Consider the following 25025-nt stretch of genomic DNA (forward strand, 5'->3'; position numbering starts at 1 on the left):
GACCCAGCAGATGCTCATGCACAGCAGAGGCTCAGGCACAGTGGAGGCCCAGACCCAGCAGAGGCACAGCGGAGGCTCAGACCCAGGGAAGGCTCATGCACAGCGGAGGCCCAGATCCAGAGGAGGCCCAGCCCCAACGGAGGCTAAGACCCAACAGCGACTCAGCACTGTAAACAGATTTGGTTGAAATATCAACAATCAGTCATCATAAACATACAAGGCTCAGGCACAGCGGAGGCCATGACCCAGCGGAGGCTCAGGCACAGTGGAGGCCCAGACCCAGCAGAGGCTCAGGCACAGTGGAGGCCCAGACCCAGCAGCAACTCAGGCACAGCGGAGGCCCAGACCCAGCAGAGGCTCAGGCACAGTGGAGGCCCAGACCCAGCAGAGGCTCAGGCACAGTGGAGGCCCAGACCCAGCAGCAACTCAGGCACAGCGAAGGCCCAGACCCAGCAGAGGCTCAGGCACAGTGGAGGCCCAGACCCAGCAGAGGCTCAGGCACAGTGGAGGCCCAGACCCAGCAGAGGCTCAGGCACAGTGGAGGCCCAGACCCAGCAGAGGCTCAGGCACAGTGGAGGCCCAGACCCAGCAGCAACTCAGGCACAGCGAAGGCCCAGACCCAGCAGAGGCTCAGGCACAGTGGAGGCCCAGACCCAGCAGAGGCTCAGGCACAGTGGAGGCCCAGACCCAGCAGAGGCTCAGGCACAGTGGAGGCCCAGACCCAGCAGAGGCTCAGGCACAGCGGAGGCCCAGGCACAGTGGAGGCCCAGACCCAGCAGAGGCTCAGGCACAGTGGAGGCCCAGACCCAGCAGCAACTCAGGCACAGCGGAGGCCCAGACCAAGGGGAGGCTCAGCCACAGCGGAGGCTCAGACCCAGCAGAGACTCAGGCACAGCACACAAGAAACACACGTCATGAGAGTATACCAGCTTTTAGTGCCCAGGTACCAAGCACAGGCTTGGCAGTAGTCTCCTCCCCCTCCTAATTGTAGCCACTAAGAGAAGCACAAAGCAGATCCTGGAAGCAGGACAAGCACCAGTATCCCTGGGTTGCAGATGACCGTGGCTGCTCATGGTTGTCCTGGTGTGTGGTACTGACAGCCCCCTGATGCGAAACGAGGAGCGGTGGCGTCAGTGATCACTGTCCTACATCATTGAGGACTGTCAGCAGCAGCGCCACCCACCGACCAACATGTTGTTCTGCATCTCCCACCCTCCACAGTAGTGGTGACGTCACAGGCTGGTGGCGATGGCTGAGACGGGCCCTGGGCGATCTCTGGGCTCCTATTCCCCTGTAGACTACATGAGCATCACCAGCTTTCCCCGTCTGCCGGAAGAGGAGACCGGGGGAGAGCCTGTGCCGAGGTCGGGGGAGGATGATACTTTCCTGGGGGAGCATGACTCCGGTAACCTGCTGACGCCTTGCTCCGTGTAATAAATAATGTGTAGAGCGGGCGTGCATGTGTTCTCTGTACCGTGTCCGCGTCACCCCGTGTATACCGTGCATGGGTCAGCCCTAGTATGCCTGCATGGTATGGTCACTAGTCTCCATCACATGTACCACGGTGTATGTGTCTCCTCCTCACCATATGTAGCACTGTGTCTTACCCCCTCACTACATGTACCAGCATATATCACCCCCTCACTACATGTACCAGCATATATCACCCCCTCACTACATGTACCAGCATATGTCACCCCCTCACTACATGTACCAGCATATATCACCCCCTCACTACATGTACCAGTGTATATCACCCCCTCACTACATGTACCAGCATATATCACCCCCTCACTACATGTACCAGTGTATATCACCCCCTCACTACATGTACCAGCGTATATCACCCCCTCACTACATGTACCAGCATATATCACCCCCTCACTACATGTGCCAGTGTATATCACCCCCTCACTACATGTACCAGCATATATCACCCCCTCATTACATGTACCAGTGTATATCACCCCCTCACTACATGTACCAGCATATATCACCCCCTCACTACATGTACCAGCATATATCACCCCCTCACTACATGTACCAGCATATATCACCCCCTCACTACATGTACCAGCATATATCACCCCCTCACTACATGTACCAGCATATATCACCCCCTCACTACATGTACCAGCATATATCACACCCCCTCACTACATGTACCAGCGTATATCACCCCCTCACTACATGTACCAGCGTATATCACCCCCTCACTACATGTACCAGCGTATATCACCCCCTCACTACATGTACCAGCGTATATCACCCCCTCACTACATGTACCAGCATATATCACCCCCTCACTACATGTACCAGCATATATCACCCCCTCACTACATGTACCAGCGTATATCACCCCCTCACTACATGTACCAGCATATATCACACCCCCTCACTACATGTACCAGCGTATATCACCCCCTCACTACATGTACCAGCATATATCACACCCCCTCACTACATGTACCAGCGTATATCACTCCCTCACTACATGTACCAGCGTATATCACCCCCTCACTACATGTACCAGCATATATCACCCCCTCACTACATGTACCAGCATATATCACCCCCTCATTACATATACCATCAGCATATATCACCCCCTCACTACATGTACCAGCATATATCACCCCTCACTACATGTACCAGCATATATCACCCCCTCACTACATGTACCAGCATATATCACCCCCTCATTACATATACCACCAGCATATATCACCCCCTCACTACATGTACCAGCGTATATCACCCCTTCACTACATGTACCAGCGTATATCACCCCCTCACTACATGTACCAGCGTATATCACCCCCTCACTACATGTACCAGCGTATATCACCCCCTCACTACATGTACCAGCGTATATCACCCCCTCACTACATGTACCAGCGTATATCACCCCCTCACTACATGTACCAGCGTATATCACCCCCTCACTACATGTACCACCAGCATATATCACCCCCTCACTACATGTACCACCAGCATATATCACCCCCTCACTACATGTACCAGCATGTCACCCCCTCACTACATGTACCAGTGTATAGCACCCCCTCACTATATATACCACCAGCATATATCACCCCCTCACTACATGTACCAGTGTATATCACCCCCTCACTACATATACCACCAGCGTATATCACCCCCTCACTACATATACCAGCATATATCACACCCCCTCACTACATGTACCAGCATATATCACCCCCTCACTACATATACTAGCATATATCACACCCCCTCACTACATGTACCAGCATATGTCACCCCCTCACTACATGTACCAGCATATGTCACCCCCTCACTACATGGACCAGCATATGTCACCCCCTCACTACATGGACCAGCATATGTCACCCCCTCACTACATGTACCAGCGTATATCACCCCTTCACTACATGTACCAGCGTATATCACCCCCTCACTACATGTACCAGCGTATATCACCCCCTCACTACATGTACCAGCGTATATCACCCCCTCACTACATGTACCAGCGTATATCACCCCCTCACTACATGTACCAGCGTATATCACCCCCTCACTACATGTACCAGCGTATATCACCCCCTCACTACATGTACCAGCGTATATCACCCCCTCACTACATGTACCACCAGCATATATCACCCCCTCACTACAAGTACCACCAGCATATATCACCCCCTCACTACATGTACCAGCATGTCACCCCCTCACTACATGTACCAGTGTATAGCACCCCCTCACTATACCACCAGCATATATCACCCCCTCACTACATGTACCAGTGTATATCACCCCCTCACTACATATACCACCAGCGTATATCACCCCCTCACTACATATACCAGCATATATCACACCCCCTCACTACATGTACCAGCATATATCACCCCCTCACTACATATACTAGCATATATCACACCCCCTCACTACATGTACCAGCATATGTCACCCCCTCACTACATGTACCAGCATATGTCACCCCCTCACTACATGGACCAGCATATGTCACCCCCTCACTACATGTACCAGCATATATCACCCCCTCACTACATGTACCAGCATATGTCACCCCCTCACTACATGGACCAGCATATGTCACCCCCTCACTACATGTACCAGCATATGTCACCCCCTCACTACATGTACCAGCATATATCACCCCCTCACTACATGTACCAGCATATATCACCTCCTCACTACATATACCAGCGTATATCACCCCTCACTACATGTACCAGCGTATATCACCCCTCACTACATGTACCAGCGTATATCACCCCCTCACTACATGTACCAGCGTATATCACCCCCTCACTACATGTACCAGCGTATATCACCCCCTCACTACATGTACCAGCATATATCACCCCCTCACTACATGTACCAGCGTATATCACCCCCTCACTACATGTACCAGCATATATCACCCCCTCACTACATGTACCAGCATATATCACCCCCTCACTACATGTACCAGCATATATCACCCCCTCACTACATGTACCTGCATATATCACCCCCTCACTACATGTACCAGCATATATCACCCCCTCACTACATGTACCAGCGTATATCACCCCCTCACTACATGTACCAGCGTATATCACCCCCTCACTACATGTACCAGCGTATATCACCCCCTCACTACATGTACCAGCATATGTCACCCCCTCACTACATGTACCAGCATATGTCACCCCTCACTACATGTACCAGCATATATCACCCCCTCACTACATGTACCAGCGTATATCACCCCCTCACTACATGTACCAGCGTATATCACCCCCTCACTACATGTACCAGCATATATCACCCCTCACTACATGTACCAGCATATATCACCCCTCACTACATGTACCAGCATATATCACCCCCTCACTACATGTACCAGCGTATATCACCCCCTCACTAAATGTACCAGCGTATATCACCCCCTCACTACATGGACCAGCATATATCACCCCTCACTACATGGACCAGCATATATCACCCCTCACTACATGTACCAGCCTATATCACCCCCTCATTACATATACCACCAGCATATATCACCCCCTCACTACATGTACCAGCGTATATCACACCCCCTCACTACATGTACCAGCATATATCACCCCCTCACTACATGTACCAGCATATATCACCCCCTCATTACATATACCACCAGAATATATCACCCCCTCACTACATGTACCAGCGTATATCACCCCCTCACTACATGTACATGCGTATATCACCCCCTCACTACATGTACCAGCGTATATCACCCCCTCACTACATGTACCACCAGCATATATCACCCCCTCACTACATGTACCACCAGCATATATCACCCCCTCACTACATGTACCAGCATATGTCACCCCCTCACTACATGTACCAGCATATATCACCCCCTCACTACATGTACCAGCATATGTCACCCCCTCACTACATGGACCAGCATATGTCACCCCCTCACTACATGTACCAGCATATGTCACCCCCTCACTACATGTACCAGCATATATCACCCCCTCACTACATGTACCAGCATATATCACCTCCTCACTACATATACCAGCGTATATCACCCCTCACTACATGTACCAGCGTATATCACCCCTCACTACATGTATCAGCGTATATCACCCCCTCACTACATGTACCAGCGTATATCACCCCCTCACTACATGTACCAGCGTATATCACCCCCTCACTACATGTACCAGCATATATCACCCCCTCACTACATGTATCAGCGTATATCACCCCCTCACTACATGTACCAGCATATATCACCCCCTCACTACATGTACCAGCATATATCACCCCCTCACTACATGTACCAGCATATATCACCCCCTCACTACATGTACCAGCATATATCACCCCCTCACTACATGTACCAGCATATATCACCCCCTCATTACATATACCACCAGCATATATCACCCCCTCACTACATGTACCAGCGTATATCACACCCCCTCACTACATGTACCAGCATATATCACCCCCTCACTACATGTACCAGCATATATCACCCCCTCATTACATATACCACCAGCATATATATCACCCCCTCACTACATGTACCAGCGTATATCACCCCCTCACTACATGTACCAGCGTATATCACCCCCTCACTACATGTACCAGCGTATATCACCCCCTCACTACATGTACCAGCGTATATCACCCCCTCACTACATGTACCAGCATATATCACCCCCTCACTACATGTACCAGCGTATATCACCCCCTCACTACATGTACCAGCGTATATCACCCCCTCACTACATGTACCACCAGCATATATCACCCCCTCACTACATGTACCACCAGCATATATCACCCCCTCACTACATGTACCAGCATGTCACCCCCTCACTACATGTACCAGTGTATAGCACCCCCTCACTATATATACCACCAGCATATATCACCCCCTCACTACATGTACCAGTGTATATCACCCCCTCACTACATATACCACCAGCGTATATCACCCCCTCACTACATATACCAGCATATATCACACCCCCTCACTACATGTACCAGCATATATCACCCCCTCACTACATGTACCAGCGTATATCACCTCCTCACTACATGTACCAGCGTATATCACCCCCTCACTACATGTACCACCAGCATATATCACCCCCTCACTACATGTACCAGCATGTCACCCCCTCACTACATGTACCAGCGTATATCACCCCCTCACTACATATACCAGCATATATCACACCCCCTCACTACATGTACCAGCATATATCACCCCCTCACTACATATACTAGCATATATCACACCCCCTCACTACATGTACCAGCATATGTTACCCCCTCACTACATGTACCAGCATATGTCACCCCCTCACTACATGGACCAGCATATGTCACCCCCTCACTACATGTACCAGCATATATCACCCCCTCACTACATGTACCAGCATATGTCACCCCCTCACTACATGGACCAACATATGTCACCCCCTCACTACATGTACCAGCATATGTCACCCCCTCACTACATGTACCAGCATATATCACCCCCTCACTACATGTACCAGCATATATCACCTCCTCACTACATGTACCAGCGTAAATCACCCCTCACTACATGTACCAGCGTATATCACCCCTCACTACATGTATCAGCATATATCACCCCCTCACTACATGTACCAGCGTATATCACCCCCTCACTACATGTACCAGCGTATATCACCCCCTCACTACATGTACCAGCGTATATCACCCCTCACTACATGTACCAGCGTATATCACCCCTCACTACATGTACCAGCGTATATCACCCCCTCACTACATGTACCAGCGTAAATCACCCCTCACTACATGTACCAGCGTATATCACCCCTCACTACATGTATCAGCATATATCACCCCCTCACTACATGTACCAGCGTATATCACCCCCTCACTACATGTACCAGCGTATATCACCCCCTCACTACATGTACCAGCGTATATCACCCCTCACTACATGTACCAGCGTATATCACCCCTCACTACATATACCAGCATATGTCACCCCCTCACTACATGTACCAGCATATATCACCCCCTCACTACATGTACCAGTGTATGTCACCCCCTCACTACATGTACCAGCGTATATCACCCCTCACTACATGCAGCAGCGTATATCACCCCCTCACTACATGTACCAGTATACATCACCCCCTCACTACATGTACCAGTGTACATCACCCCCTTGATACGTGTACTAGTGTATATCACCCTCTTACTACGTGTAACAGTGTATATAACTTCCTCTCTACATGTACCAGCGTACGTCACCCCCTCACTACATGTGCCAGTGTATATCACCCCCCACTACATGTAACAGTGTATATAACTTCCTCTCTACATGTAACAGTGTATATCACCCCCTCACTACATGTACCAGTGTATATCAACCCCTTACTACACATACCAGTGTATATCACTCCCTCACTACACGTTCCAGTGTATATCACCCCCTTACTACACGTACCAGTGTATATCACCCCCTCACTACACATACAAGTGTATATTACCCCTGACTACATGTACCAGTGTATATCACCCCCTCACTACACATACAAGTGTATATTACCCCTGACTACATGTACCAGTGTATATCACCCCCTCACTACATGTAACAGTGTATATAACTTCCTCTCTACATGTAACAGTGTATATCACCCCCTCACTACACGTACCAGTGTATATCACCCCCTCACTACATGTACCAGTATATATCACCTCCCCATTACATGTACCAGTGTATATCACACCTTCACTACATGTACTAATGTATATTAATGTCTCGCTTCATGTACCATTTTATAATAAAATACAGAAGCACTAATTTGAAAACCTGTGCCTAGTACATACAGTATTGTATAGGTATTCACTAGATTTGAGGTGGAATTACATTACAGGCTTCTGTGGACTCTTTTGAGTGTTTTAACACAATAAAATTGTGTTACAAGTTACAACATTACAGACACGTATTTCTATTGTAATGTAGGAGTGTTTAAGACTTAGCTATGTATGTGGGTTGTGATGCCAATGCCATTGTGTTTGATATAGTTCCTACCTGAGGCCGGATTCGAGCAAAGAACTAGCCCTTATAGTGTATCCTAGTCTCCTCTGTATTTTTTTGTCCATCTGACCATTCCCCTGTGCCCTATCTGTACATCTCTTGTGTGCTTGCGTCATTGTGATGTAAAGTCTGAGACTTAGCATGCCTTCACTGCCAATATTCTGATATCTTAAGACAAAGTCATGTGCCATCAATTTATGAGTGTGAAAAGTATGTGGGACTGGAATGTTCAGAATGTGCCCCCATGAGTGGTAGTATGTGGATGTATACCCTATGCAGGAATTGTATATGCACATCAGTTCTATGTATATTATAAACTACTGCATATAAACACACTGCTGGGCATATAATACAGCATATAATGTACACTAAAACACTCACCCACACTGCTGTGTCTATAATACAGCATAATGTACACTAAAACACTCACCCACTGCTGTGTATATAATACAGCATATTGTACACTAAAACACTCACCCACACTGCTGTGTCTATAATACAGCACAATGTACACTAAAACACACACACTGCTGTGTCTATAAAACAGCATAATGTACACTAAAACACTCACCCACTGCTGTGCATATAATACAGCATAATGTACACTAAAACACTCACCCACTGCTGTGCATATAATACAGCATAATGTACACTAAAACACTCACCCACTGCTGTGCATATAATACAGCATATTGTACACTAAAACACTCACCCACACTGCTGTGTATATAATACAGCATAATGTACACTAAAACACTCACCCACTGCTGTGCATATAATACAGCATATTGTACACTAAAACACTCACCCACACTGCTGTGTATATAATACAGCATAATGTACACTAAAACACACACACACTGCTGTGCATATAATACAGCATAATGTACACTAAAACACACACACACACTGCTGTGCATATAATACAGCATAATGTACACTAAAACACACACACTGCTGTGTCTATAAAACAGCATAATGTACACTAAAACACTCACCCACTGCTGTGCATATAATACAGCATAATGTACACTAAAACACTCACCCACTGCTGTGCATATAATACAGCATAATGTACACTAAAACACTCACCCACTGCTGTGCATATAATACAGCATAATGTACACTAAAACACACACACACACTGCTGTGCATATAATACAGCATAATGTACACTAAAACACTCACCCACTGCTGTGCATATAATACAGCATAATGTACACTAAAACACTCACCCACTGCTGTGCATATAATACAGCATAATGTACACTAAAACACTCACCCACACTGCTGTATATATAATACAGCATAATGTACACTAAAACACTCACCCACACTGCTGTGCATATAATACAGCATAATGTACACTAAAACACTCACCCACACTGCTGTGTACAGTATATAATATAGCATAATGTACACTAAAACACACACACTGCTGTGTATATAATACAGCATAATGTACACTAAAACACACACACTGCTGTGTCTATAAAACAGCATATTGTACACTAAAACACTCACCCACTGCTGTGCATATAATACAGCATATTGTACACTAGAACACACACACTGCTGTGTATATAATACAGCATAATGTACACTAAAACACACACCCACACTGCTGTGCATATAATACAGCATAATGTACACTAAAACACTCACCCACACTGCTGTGCATATAATACAGCATAATGTACACTAAAACACTCACCCACACTGCTGTGTATATAATACAGCATAATGTACACTAAAACACTCACCCACACTGCTGTGTATATAATACAGCATAATGTACACTAAAACACTCACCCACACTGCTGTGTATATAATACAGCATAATGTACACTAAAACACACACACTGCTGTGTGTATAATACAGCATAATGTACACTAAAACACACACACTGCTGTGTATATAATACAGCATAATGTACACTAAAACACTCACCCACACTGCTGTGTCTATAAAACAGCATAATGTACACTAAAACACTCACCCACACTGCTGTGCATATAATACAGCATAATGTACACTAAAACACTCACCCACACTGCTGTGCATATAATACAGCATAATGTACACTAAAACACACACACTGCTGTGTATATAATACAGCATAATGTACACTAAAACACTCACCCACACTGCTGTGTCTATAAAACAGCATAATGTACACTAAAACACTCTCCCACACTGCTGTGCATATAATACAGCATAATGTACACTAAAACACTCACCCACACTGCTGTGTATATAATACAGCATAATGTACACTAAAACACTCACCCACACTGCTGTGAATATAATACAGCATAATGTACACTAAAACACACACACTGCTGTGGATATAATACAGCATAATGTACACTAAAACACTCACACACACTGCTGTGGATATAATACAGCATAATGCACACTAAAACACACACACTGCTGTGTATATAATACAGCATAATGTACACTAAAACACTCACCCACACTGCTGTGTATATAATACAGCATAATGTACACTAAAACACTCACCCACACTGCTGTGAATATAATACAGCATAATGTACACTAAAACACACACACTGCTGTGGATATAATACAGCATAATGTACACTAAAACACTCACACACACTGCTGTGGATATAATACAGCATAATGTACACTAAAACACTCACCCACACTGCTGTGCATATAATACAGCATAATGTACACTTAAACACACACCCACACTGTTGTGCATATAATACAGCATAATGTACACTTAAACACTCACCCACACTGCTGTGCATATAATACAGCATAATGTACACTAAAACACTCACCCACACTGCTGTGTATATAATACAGCATAATGTACACTAAAACACTCACCCACACTGCTGTGTATATAATACAGCATAATGTACACTAAAACACTCACCCACACTGCTGTGTATATAATACAGCATAATGTACACTAAAACACACACACTGCTGTGTGTATAATACAGCATAATGTACACTAAAACACACACACTGCTGTGTATATAATACAGCATAATGTACACTAAAACACTCACCCACACTGCTGTGTCTATAAAACAGCATAATGTACACTAAAACACTCACCCACACTGCTGTGCATATAATACAGCATAATGTACACTAAAACACTCACCCACACTGCTGTGCATATAATACAGCATAATGTACACTAAAACACACACACTGCTGTGTATATAATACAGCATAATGTACACTAAAACACTCACCCACACTGCTGTGTCTATAAAACAGCATAATGTACACTAAAACACTCTCCCACACTGCTGTGCATATAATACAGCATAATGTACACTAAAACACTCACCCACACTGCTGTGTATATAATACAGCATAATGTACACTAAAACACTCACCCACACTGCTGTGTATATAATACAGCATAATGTACACTAAAACACTCACCCACACTGCTGTGTATATAATACAGCATAATGTACACTAAAACACACACACTGCTGTGGATATAATACAGCATAATGTACACTAAAACACTCACCCACACTGCTGTGAATATAATACAGCATAATGTACACTAAAACACTCACCCACACTGCTGTGTCTATAAAACAGCATAATGTACACTAAAACACTCTCCCACACTGCTGTGCATATAATACAGCATAATGTACACTAAAACACTCACCCACACTGCTGTGTATATAATACAGCATAATGTACACTAAAACACTCACCCACACTGCTGTGTATATAATACAGCATAATGTACACTAAAACACACACACTGCTGTGGATATAATACAGCATAATGTACACTAAAACACTCACCCACACTGCTGTGAATATAATACAGCATAATGTACACTAAAACACACACACTGCTGTGGATATAATACAGCATAATGTACACTAAAACACTCACACACACTGCTGTGGATATAATACAGCATAATGCACACTAAAACACACACACTGCTGTGTATATAATACAGCATAATGTACACTAAAACACTCACCCACACTGCTGTGTATATAATACAGCATAATGTACACTAAAACACTCACCCACACTGCTGTGAATATAATACAGCATAATGTACACTAAAACACACACACTGCTGTGGATATAATACAGCATAATGTACACTAAAACACTCACACACACTGCTGTGGATATAATACAGCATAATGTACACTAAAACACTCACCCACACTGCTGTGCATATAATACAGCATAATGTACACTTAAACACACACCCACACTGTTGTGCATATAATACAGCATAATGTACACTTAAACACTCACCCACACTGCTGTGCATATAATACAGCATAATGTACACTAAAACACTCACCCACACTGCTGTGTATATAATACAGCATAATGTACACTAAAACACACACACTGCTGTGTATATAATACAGCATAATGTACACTAAAACACTCACCCACACTGCTGTGTATATAATACAGCATAATGTACACTAAAACACTCACCCACACTGCTGTGCATATAATACAGCATAATGTACACTAAAACACTCACCCACACTGCTGTGTATATAATACAGCATAATGTACACTAAAACACACACACTGCTGTGTATATAATACAGCATAATGTACACTAAAACACTCACCCACACTGCTGTGTATATAATACAGCATAATGTACACTAAAACACTCACCCACACTGCTGTGTATATAATACAGCATAATGTACACTAAAACACACACACTGCTGTGTATATAATACAGCATAATGTACACTAAAACACTCACCCACACTGCTGTGTATATAATACAGCATATTGTACACTAAAACACACACACTGCTGTGTATATAATACAGCATAATGTACACTAAAACACTCACCCACACTGCTGTGCATATAATACAGCATAATGTACACTAAAACACTCACCCACACTGCTGTGCATATAATACAGCATAATGTACACTAAAACACACACACTGCTGTGTATATAATACAGCATAATGTACACTAAAACACTCACCCACACTGCTGTGTCTATAAAACAGCATAATGTACACTAAAACACTCTCCCACACTGCTGTGCATATAATACAGCATAATGTACACTAAAACACTCACCCACACTGCTGTGTATATAATACAGCATAATGTACACTAAAACACTCACCCACACTGCTGTGAATATAATACAGCATAATGTACACTAAAACACACACACTGCTGTGGATATAATACAGCATAATGTACACTAAAACACTCACACACACTGCTGTGGATATAATACAGCATAATGCACACTAAAACACACACACTGCTGTGTATATAATACAGCATAATGTACACTAAAACACTCACCCACACTGCTGTGTATATAATACAGCATAATGTACACTAAAACACTCACCCACACTGCTGTGAATATAATACAGCATAATGTACACTAAAACACACACACTGCTGTGGATATACGGTAATACAGCATAATGTACACTAAAACACTCACACACACTGCTGTGGATATAATACAGCATAATGTACACTAAAACACTCACCCACACTGCTGTGCATATAATACAGCATAATGTACACTTAAACACACACCCACACTGTTGTGCATATAATACAGCATAATGTACACTTAAACACTCACCCACACTGCTGTGCATATAATACAGCATAATGTACACTAAAACACTCACCCACACTGCTGTGTATATAATACAGCATAATGTACACTAAAACACACACACTGCTGTGTATATAATACAGCATAATGTACACTAAAACACTCACCCACACTGCTGTGTATATAATACAGCATAATGTACACTAAAACACTCACCCACACTGCTGTGCATATAATACAGCATAATGTACACTAAAACACTCACCCACACTGCTGTGTATATAATACAGCATAATGTACACTAAAACACACACACTGCTGTGTATATAATACAGCATAATGTACACTAAAACACTCACCCACACTGCTGTGTATATAATACAGCATAATGTACACTAAAACACTCACCCACACTGCTGTGTATATAATACAGCATAATGTACACTAAAACACACACACTGCTGTGTATATAATACAGCATAATGTACACTAAAACACTCACCCACACTGCTGTGTATATAATACAGCATGTTGTACACTAATACACCCACACTGCTGTGTATATAATACAGCATAATGTACACTAAAACACACACACTGCTGTGTATATAATACAGCATAATGTACACTAAAACACTCACCCACACTGCTGTGGATATAATACAGCATAATGTACACTAAAACACTCACCCACACTGCTGTGCATATAATACAGCATAATGTACACTTAAACACACGCACACACTGCTGTGTATATATACAGCATATTGTACACTAAAACACACACACCTCTGTGTATATAACTTTATACAAAGAGAGCAGTCAGGTACATTGGATTTTATGGCAAGCCCACGAATCAGAATAGGTGTACATATAATACTGTATAGGTATACACACCATACTACAGTACATATAATACTGTGTAGGTATACACCCTGTACTACATATAATACGCTACAGGTATACACACTGTATTACATATACCGTATATACTCGAGTATAAGCCGAGATTTTCAGCCCAAAATTTTGAGCTGAAAGTGCCCCTCTCGGCTTATACTCGAGTCATGGTGGGCGGCAGGGTCGGCGGGTGAGGGGGAGAGGGCGCTGAGGCATACTTACCTGGTCCCGGCGGTCCTGACGCTCCCTCTGCCCGTCACACGGTCTTCGGTGCTGCAGCCCTTCCCCTGTTCAGCGGTCACGTGGGACCGCTGATTAGGGAAATGAATATGAGGCTCCACCTCCCTTAGGGGTGGAGCCGCATATTCATTTCTCTAATCAGCGGTGCCGGTGACCGCTGATAGAGGAAGAGGCTGCGGCACCAAAGATAGTGTGACAGGCAGAGGGAGCGGGACTCCGGGAGCAGGTAAGTATGTAATATTCACCTGTCCACGTTCCACACGCCCTCTGCCTGATCAGTCAGTGCGGAGAGACGCCGGGACGGGACGCCGGGAGCTGCAAGCAGCGAGGTGAGTATGGCATTTTTTTTTTAATTGCAGCAGCAATGGCACAGCTTTATATGGCACAGCTATGGGGCAATAATGAACGGCGCAGAGCACTATATGGCACAGCTATGGGGCAAAAATGAACGGCGCAGAGTACTATATGGCACAGCTATGGGGCAATAATGAATGGCGCACAGTACTATATGGCACATCTATGGGGCAATAATGAACGGCGCAGAGCACTATATGGCCCAGCTATGGGGCAATAATGAACGGTACAGAGCACTATATGGCACAGCTTTCTATGGTACATCTATGGGGAAATAATGAACGGTGCAGAGCACTATATGGCACAGCTATGGGGCAATAATGAACGGTATGGAGCATCTATTTTTATTTTTGAAATTCACCGGTAGCTGCTGCATTTTCCACCCTAGGCTTATACTCGAGTCAATAAGTTTTCCCAGTTTTTTGTGGCAAAATTAGGGGGGTCGGCTTATACTCGGGTCGGCTTATACTCGAGTACATACGGTAATACTGTGCAGGTATGCATCCTGTAATACATATAAAACTGTGCAAGTATATATCCTGTTCTACATATAATACTGTACAGGTATACATTCTGTACTAGATATAACACATTGCAGGTATTCAATCTGTACTACATATAATACTGTGCAGGTATACACCCTGTACTACATATAATACTCTACAGGTATACACACTGTACTACATATAATACTCTACAGGTATACACACTGTACTACATATAATACTCTACAGGTATACACACTGTACTACATATAATACTCTACAGGTATACACACTGTACTACATATAATGCTGAACAAGTATGCACACTGTATTAGATACATTACTACTGTAACAACTCTTCTGGCATCACTGCATGGCCTCCCATCCCCCACCTGTCTTACACACCAACTTACTCACTATTCTGGGCCATACAGTAAGTTCTGTCTCCTGCCGGCTCCATGCTGGATGCCTCTTGTCTCCTGCCTGCTCTCTGCATACTTTCTGGCTGTGTGCATAGGGGGGCAGCGCCGGCACTCCCTGACTCTTATTGAGTTAGTGTGCACCTTCCTAAGATGTCCCCAGCAATTGTCAAGAGGCCTCAGGTACTTAAGGCATCCCCGCCCATAGGAGGCTGCATGAGCAACTTAATTCCTCAGTTAGTGTCTTGCTGCTGAGGTGCCAGGCCCTGTCTTGCTATTTCTCTTGTGTCAGCAACCCAGAGGGGCTTCGTACCCTGGCCTGTACATGTCTCTTGTTTCAGCCACCCAGGAGGGCTTCGTACCCTGGTCTGAGTCCTTGTTTCTGTGCCTTGTCCCGTTCCTGACCCTGTCTGTATCTAGTCCTATACCTGTGTCCTTTGTATCCCTGTCTGTAGCCTTTCATATTCCGCTGTGTGTTTCCTTGTGTTCACTCCTTCTCCTCTTTGTGCCACCTCTGCTCTTTTCTCCGCCTACTTTGGCTCTGCTCTTTACTCCGCCTCCTGCGGTTCTGGTCTTTGCCTCCTGCGGTTCTGGTCTTTGCTCCGTTCTCTTTGCGGTTCTGCCTTGCATTCGCTCCTTGCGGTTGTGCCTTGCTCCGCTCCTTGTGGTTCAGCTCGCTGCACTGCAACCAGCTTCTCTGTTCTGCTCTCCGCTCCGCAACCTTGCAGTCCTGCTCTACTTCCGTTCTGCAACCTGCTGCTCAGGTTCCTACCTGTTCCCTTATACCCTTCAGTCTGAACAGGCCCCTACCTGTTTCCATATACCTGCCCATATTCCTGTCCCTACCAAGTCAGTACCTGTCCTGCCAGAGTACCAGAAGTGCCCGCCTGTCCTGCCAGAGTGCCAGCCGTGCCTGCCTGCCAGTGTCTCAGCTGTGCCTGCCTGCCAGTGTCTCAGCCGTGTCTGCCTGCCAGTGTCTCAGCCGTACCTGCCTGCCAGTGTCTCAGCCGTACCTGCCTGCCAGTGTCTCAGCCGTGCCTGCCTGCCAGTGTCTCAGCCGTACCTGCCTGCCAGTGTCTCAGCCGTGCCTGCCTGCCAGTGTCTCAGCCGTGCCTGCCTGCCAGTGTCTCAGCCGTACCCGCCTGCCAGTGTCTCAGCCTTACCCGCCTGCCAGTGTCTCAGCCGTACCTGCCTGCCAGTTTCTCAGCCGTAACTGCCTGCCAGTGTCTCAGCCGTGCCTGCCTGCCAGTGTCTCAGCCGTGCCTGCCAGTGTCTCAGCCGTACCTGCCTGCCAGTGTCTCAGCCATGTCTGCCAGTCGAGCCCATTGCCCGCACCTGTCCTAGCGTACCGTCCCCCGGTGGGATCAGCAGCCACAGCCAGACACCACCATGGAGTGGTACCTGGCAGCTACCTGCCGCACAATCCTGACCTCACCTCAGAGGCTCCAGTGAACACCAAGGAAGCTGCTTAGTCACGCCCCTTCCAGGGAAGTCTGGTTTGTGGCACAGTGGGGCCACACCCCCCACGCCAACTAGTCAGGGCGCGAGCGTAACAACTACATATAATGCTGTACAGATATACAACCTGTAATACATATGATACTGGAAATGTATATACTCCGTAATACATGTAATATTGTACAGGGACACACTCTGTACAGTATGCTACTCTATACTATACTGTATCCTGTGTACAGGGCTGCCACCCCTGGAACCTTCCACAGTCCCACTGCCCACCCTTGGAAAAATTCCATTTCTGCACCACGTCCTCACCAATCACACATTAGCAGTTCCCACCGAACACCATATCACATACATAGCCATCAGCTTTTGTTTTGGACAAAAGATTTTTTAAGCCTGCCACCACAAGAAGGTAGACTCTACACTGACCTATTAAACATTTCTTAAAATATTCCATTCTCTTTTAAGGTATATATATATATACATATATTTTTTTTTTTTTAAGGAATGTATCATATGCATTTTTTCAAACGACCAATAATACAACATACAAGGGGCAAATACCATCACACTATGGCCAGACCACATATTACCGCCTCATAGTGACCAAATAATACCACATACAAGTAACAAATACCATCACACCATGGTTGGACAACATATTACCACCACATAGTGACTGCATAATACCACATACAAGGGATAAATACTGTCACACCATGGCTGGATCACATATTACCACCACATACTGAAACAATAATACCACATACAAGGAACAAATATCACCACACCATGAGCAGATTCCAGTAACCCCGTGACAGTCGCCCTGCACAGTAACAGGCCCTTCCCTGTAGAAAACAGTATCCTCAAAAATAAAATATATCACAGCAGTAATAATATCCATATCCCATATATTAGCCCCTATAGTAATAATGTCCCACATCCTGGTACCTTCCTGCAATAATGTCCCCCATCCTGGGCCCCATGTCTCCATCCTGCTCCCATATGTACTTCCATCATGGCCCCATGTGTCTCCATCCTGGCCCCATATGTCCTCCCTTCCTGCCCTCCATATGTGCACCATATGCCCTCCCTTCCTGCCCCCCATATGTCTCCATGCTTCCCTCCAATATGTCCTCCCATCCTGCCCCCCATGTGTCTCCATCCTGCCTCCCATATGTCTACATCCTGCCCCCCATATGTCTCCATCCTGCCTCCATATATGTCTCCATTCTGCTTCCCCATATGTCTACATCCTCCCCCCATATATGTCCTCTCATCCTGCCCCGATATGTTTCCATCCTAACCCCCCCATAAATCTCCGTCCTATATGTCTCCATCATGCCCCCCATATGCAAGGCACCCATATATGTTCTCTAATCCTGGCCTCATATGTCTCCATCCTGCCCCCATATATGTCGGTCATCCTGCCCCCCATATGTCTCCATCCTGCCCCATATATGTATTCTCATCCTGGGCCCTCATATGTCTACATCCTGTCCCTATATATATCCTCTCTTTCTGTCCCCATGTGTCTCCATTCTTCCCCATATATATCCTATCACCCTGCCCCATATGTCTCTCCTATATTGCAGATTTCAGTACAAAAAACAATCAGTTTCTTCTTACCTGTTCGGGTCCAGCATCGTCCTCTTCCTCAACCATTAGAGGCATTATACGCTGGCGACGTGCGCGTTGACTTCAGCTGCCAGCCTCTGAATGGCTGGTGGCTCTTATTGCAGTGCAGGAAGTGGTCTTGTATGATAGTAGATATCAACTGAACATTCGTCCGAGGACGCACGCTTATTTATGAGCGAGCTGCCAAAACCTGCTCCTGGTACACCAATCTTTTCATTAAGAGGTGCGATCCACTTAATTCATAGTGCACATCTTTTCAGTGGCGTGCGTCCCGCCAGAAATGTTACTTCAGAGTCTAGAGTAACATTGCTGGTGTAAGGAAAGCTGTCAGTGCTGTCACTTTTGATTAACGTAACAGACAAATGTAGCCACGCTCTGTCTTGCCTTGGCACTTCCCCAGCTCTGCCCATTTTGACAGAGTTGCCCAAAACTGATTTGAAAACATCAAAAGTCATAACATGTTTTGTGCTATTCCACATAGTAGCTTAAACACTTTGATTAATTGACTCTTATGCGTTCCAACATGAGGCCATTATTGTAAAGTGAGTTGTTGGAGAACACTACCTTGTGTTTTAAAGGAACAAGACAGTCCCAAAAAGTAGTCCAGGAGGCATGTTATATACAGTATGTCTTATAAATTCACTCTCCTGTAAGAAGTACAATAGAAGTACAAAGAGTTAAATTTAGGGATTTACTATAGAAACCTGATAGCTCTTGAACACCTTTGCCAATCCCAAGATCTCAGTCTGTGGTTCTAATTTTCCACAGAAGGCTTGTAGGAACGGAAGCATCTACTAAATTTTATAGTAGGTCCGGGATTCTCATTAGGTGTAAGGTGGGCTTTTGTCACATTTTTATAGTTTATTTAATCATCTAGAAGAGTTCGTAGCTACTATCCTGGAGAACAGAACTTCATATCGTCACCGACATTGTCCTACAACGTTGAGCTCTGAATTTTCAAACTCATCCTCGTAAGACACAGAAACCCACATCACTACTGTCACCGGCTTTGTATCCAGAACTTCACATCGTCTAAATCATAGACCCCGGACAAAGAACTCCAGATTATCATTTACACCCATCTTGTTGCCTTTGGGTAACATTGAAATCTATAGAAAATAAGTCATATATTAGTGATGATGAGCTTTTGGAATTTTGGGGGGAATTTTTGATGTGCTCTTATTTTTTTAGATCCAGACGCATTCCTTAAGTCGGCCCGTCTGCAGCGACTACCATCTTCATCCTCAGAAATGGGAAGCCAAGACGCCTCCCCACTTCGAGAGACCGTCAAGGACCCTTTCAGCTCAGACTGCAGCTGTCGACAGGATGGTCTTACTGTCATCATAACTGCCTGCATTACGTTTGCTCTGGGTGTCACAATAGCACTTATAATGCAGATATATTTTGGGGATCCTCAGGTAAGAGAGAAGATGTAACTGCTAATTAGACACCAGTTTTTCTTTTCCTAGCTTTTATATTATATTCTTTATTTTATTTTATATTTTTATATTAGTTTATTTTCCCTCTTTTTCCAGAGAAGATTTCAATTCTTAAAGTTATCTGTTGCATAATTGAACATCAATTAATTCCTTGATTCTGATGTGATTTCCAAGATCTCTGCTTGCTATCATTCAAACCTTTAGACTATGTTCACAAATTGCTTTTTTGCTGCTTTTTTTTCTGCAGCCAAAACCTGATCTCTTGACAGTAAAAAAAAATCTGCAGCTCTGCAATAGAAATTGACATGCTGCGGTCTGGAGAGACGCGCCGCATGTCCGTCTCTGCGGGTGATCAGCAGGCGTCTGTGGGCATGAGATTTCTTGAAATCCCATCCACTATGCTGTAAGATCTGGACGCTGTGGGTTTGACGCTGCACAAGTATGCAGCCTTCAACCCACAGCATTTACTGATCATGTGCACCTACCCTCATGCTGCAGTTTGCGAAAACGCAGCAATTTTAGATTTTAAAATTGCATAACAAAGCAGCAAAAACGCCACGTGTGAACATAGCCTAATAGTTTAGTTCTAGTGGCTAAAATCCCCGTCCTGGTTCTGTGATGGAAACCTGATTCCCTACAGTGCAGTTATCAGAGGTTTGTCTTGTACTAAGCTGTGTAGCTGCGTGTCCTCACACAACCAGGACAGATTTAGCTGAAGGATACGAATTATACAGTGATGGTTCCTATTAAATGACTGAAAGTAACATCACTTTACCTTCTTTAAAATATGAAGAATTGATAAAGAAAATGTATTAGAAAATTGAATGACGCTCGCTATATATTATGACATTATATTTATGACTCTATTGTACAGTTATTAGATACTTTTCATTGGTACACACCTCTTTTTCATCTATGGTTTTCAAAATTATGGAAACAGGAATAAAATGTCCATTTCAGGTTTGACAATATTATGTCATCTATGTTCTTCCCTCCAGTAAGCCATCATTTCTGGCACATGTCAGCTGTTTTGAACAGCTGACATGTGCCGCTAACAGCCGTGAGAGGAATAGCGATCCTCCCGCGGCTGTTAACCCATTAAATGCGCACCGGAAAACCCACCCATCGGTGACCCCCATTACGTGATCGCGGGTCACCAATGGGTCGGCATGGCAACCAGAGGTTTGTAGTAGACCTCTATGGTTGTCATTGCTGGATTGATATGAGCGCTGCCCAGTGGTCAGCACTCATTGCAAGTCAGCAATTCTGCTACATATAGGAGATCTGATCATCGCCTGTATGTAGCAGAGCCGATCGGATCCAATGGAGCATATTGAAACATGCCAAAAGTTTAAAAAAATGTTTTTAAAAATATAAAAATAAAAAAAATATATAAAAGTTCAAATCACCCCCCTTTCGTCCCACTCAAAAATAAAAATAAAAAAAGAAATATACACATATTTGGTATTGCAGCATTCAGAATTGCCCGATCTATCAATATAAAAAAAGAATTAACCCGATCACTAAGCGGCGTAATGAGAAAAAAAGTTAAAATGCCAGAATTAAGGTTTTTTCCGTCGCCACAACATTGCATTAAAATGCATTAACGGTCGATCAAAAGATAGTATCTACACCAAAATGGTATAATTAAAAACATCAACTCGGTGCGCAAAAAATAAGCCCTCACCTAACCCGAGATCACGAAAAATGGAGATGCTACAGGTATAGGAAAATGGCGCAATTTTTTTTTTTTTTACTTTGAAATTCTTTTTCACCACTTAAATAAAAAAGAACCTAGACATGTTTGGTGTCTGTGAACTCATAATGACCTGGAGAATCATAATGGCAGGTCAGGTTTAGCATTTAGTGAACATGGTAAAAAAAAAAAAAAAAAAAAAAAAACACTTGCACTTTTTTTTGCAATTTCACCGCACTTGGAATTTTTTTTCCAGTTTTCGAGTACACAACATGGTAAAACCAATGATGTCGTTCAAAAGTACAACCCGTCCCCGCAAAGAAAAAAGCCCTCACATGGCCATATTGACGGAAAAATAAAAAAAGTTATGGCTCTGGGATGAAAGGGAGCATAAAATGAAAATACAAAACCAAAAATAGCTCTGTTCGTTAAGGGGTTAACAGTTACGGTAAAATGAAAGCACCTTTGTGATCAGTTGCAAGAGGTCACAAAGGCAGCTTTTGTTTTACAGTTTTTGTCAGTTTTCTTATAACCAGATACAGTGCCACACTTGTCTGAAGGCTGTGTCTGGAATTACAGCTAAAACCATATATGCTTAAAGAGCAATCGTCATTTAAAATGTTATTTCATAAATCAATAGTACACGTGAACATAAACAACTTTGTAATATATGTTATCAGAGAAATCTGCTTCTTTCTCTGCTAATATTGATCAGTCATTCTCAGTAATGGAAAGTGTACAGATTTCACCTCAGAATTGAGAATTTTGATAATGACTGATCATTTTAAGTAGAGAAAAAAGCTACCGTAATTTTTCTGATAAGATATATTACAAAGTTGCTTATTTTCATGTGTACTACCGACTTATGAAATAAAAATTAAATTGATGGTTAAGATTTAAATATAGCAAATGATTACACCTTACTAAAACAGCTCAATTATCAAATGTGCTCCAGACATCACTACTAGTCCTGGCTGTTCCACTTGAATTTGACATAGAGGACTGGCTGGTCCACTTCAATAGCATAGCCAGCCCTCCACGCATAGACAGAAATGGGGATGGCTGAGCTCCTGAAGTAAACCAGTCAGCCCCTTCATAGACCGGTCAGACCTAGACCTCTGGGAATCCGCAACGGAAGCGACTATCTACAAACTGGAACATGGTTGAATATTGAACTATATTTGTTGGCTGTACAATTTGCCATTTTTAATTACTAAGTTCTATAATATGCCATTTTAGGTTGTAGTGTTGAACTGGGGTTGCAAGAAGCCACCAGTAACATTGACTTTGGGGCCTCACCTTTTAGCTGTATGCCCATATTACGTTACCCTCTTTAATAAATTTCCATATTCTTCTATATAATAATAATCTAGGTCGTTTTCTGGATGAATGATGAGAAGTTACTTTTGTCTGTACACAGTGAATCATGTGTATTGGGCCAACTACTGCTAATGTTGGGGGGTAAGTGGGTTACTCCTGCACAGGGGCCCACCAGGGAATTCACCTGTTCCCGGTGGGCCAGTCCAAGCCTGTTTAGGTATAATATTTTATAATCACTTAAGTTTTTGACCCCAGTGCATGAATACAGTACTATACTTAGTGATCCTCCACCATGGCTCTGAAAAGGGACTATCCATTTTCTCACGCATAGCCACCCTACCTGGTGTCTTCTGTTTGCGCCCGTCACTGAGACCAATGTTATAGTCCTCCTGTATCAAAGATGGCTGTTTCAGTAGCATAGAGAACGCAATGGTAGGCCTGAACCATGACTTTTCTGTGTTGTGGAGGCCTGGTTTAGACCAGCCACTGCTCCATACGTCAATATGGTGGCCATCTTGTATGTAGCAGGGACAAATCGCCAATTTCAGAGGAGGAAGCAGCAGGAGGTAAATGGTGGACACGAGGAAGAGTGACTATGCATGAAAAATTCACTTTTCATTGTTGTCAGGCTGTGCGGTTGCTTTATTATACATAATGAAAAACGAATGTATAACTTGATAATTGCCCCCTCTAGATCTTCCACCAAGGGGCAGTAGTGAGTGATGCTTCGCACTGTACAGCTTTGGGTATTGAAGTGTTGGAGAAAAGGGGGAGCTCCGTGGATGCTGCTATTGCTACCGCCCTGTGTCTTGGGGTTGTTAATCCACATACATCAGGCATTGGAGG

General features: G+C 44.2%; 2 protein-coding genes across 4 annotated transcripts in view; one reads left to right on the forward strand and one right to left on the reverse strand.

The window, feature by feature from the left end:
* Nucleotides 1-16732, reverse strand: part of LOC138665134 (ubiquitin carboxyl-terminal hydrolase CYLD-like) — a 106130-nt gene extending 89398 nt beyond the window's left edge. The window contains exon 1 of one of the 2 annotated variants that reach the window (XM_069752352.1): nucleotides 16620-16732. In XM_069752352.1, coding sequence (XP_069608453.1) covers nucleotides 16620-16702 — 83 coding nt within the window. In that variant the 5' untranslated portion in view covers nucleotides 16703-16732. The remainder of the gene's footprint in view (nucleotides 1-16619) is intronic. The other variant, XM_069752353.1, reaches the window with a different exon arrangement.
* The window catches only part of GGT7 (gamma-glutamyltransferase 7), a 49108-nt gene continuing 25109 nt past the window's right edge, over nucleotides 1027-25025 (forward strand). The window contains exons 1-3 of one of the 2 annotated variants that reach the window (XM_069752347.1): nucleotides 1027-1405; nucleotides 20916-21142; nucleotides 24874-25025. In XM_069752347.1, coding sequence (XP_069608448.1) covers nucleotides 1249-1405; nucleotides 20916-21142; nucleotides 24874-25025 — 536 coding nt within the window. In that variant the 5' untranslated portion in view covers nucleotides 1027-1248. Of the gene's footprint in view, nucleotides 1406-20478; nucleotides 20560-20915; nucleotides 21143-24873 lie in introns of those variants that run through there. The other variant, XM_069752351.1, reaches the window with a different exon arrangement.

The sequence above is a fragment of the Ranitomeya imitator genome, chromosome 2 (assembly GCF_032444005.1).
Source record: "Ranitomeya imitator isolate aRanImi1 chromosome 2, aRanImi1.pri, whole genome shotgun sequence".
Classification (NCBI taxonomy): Eukaryota; Metazoa; Chordata; class Amphibia; order Anura; family Dendrobatidae; genus Ranitomeya; species Ranitomeya imitator.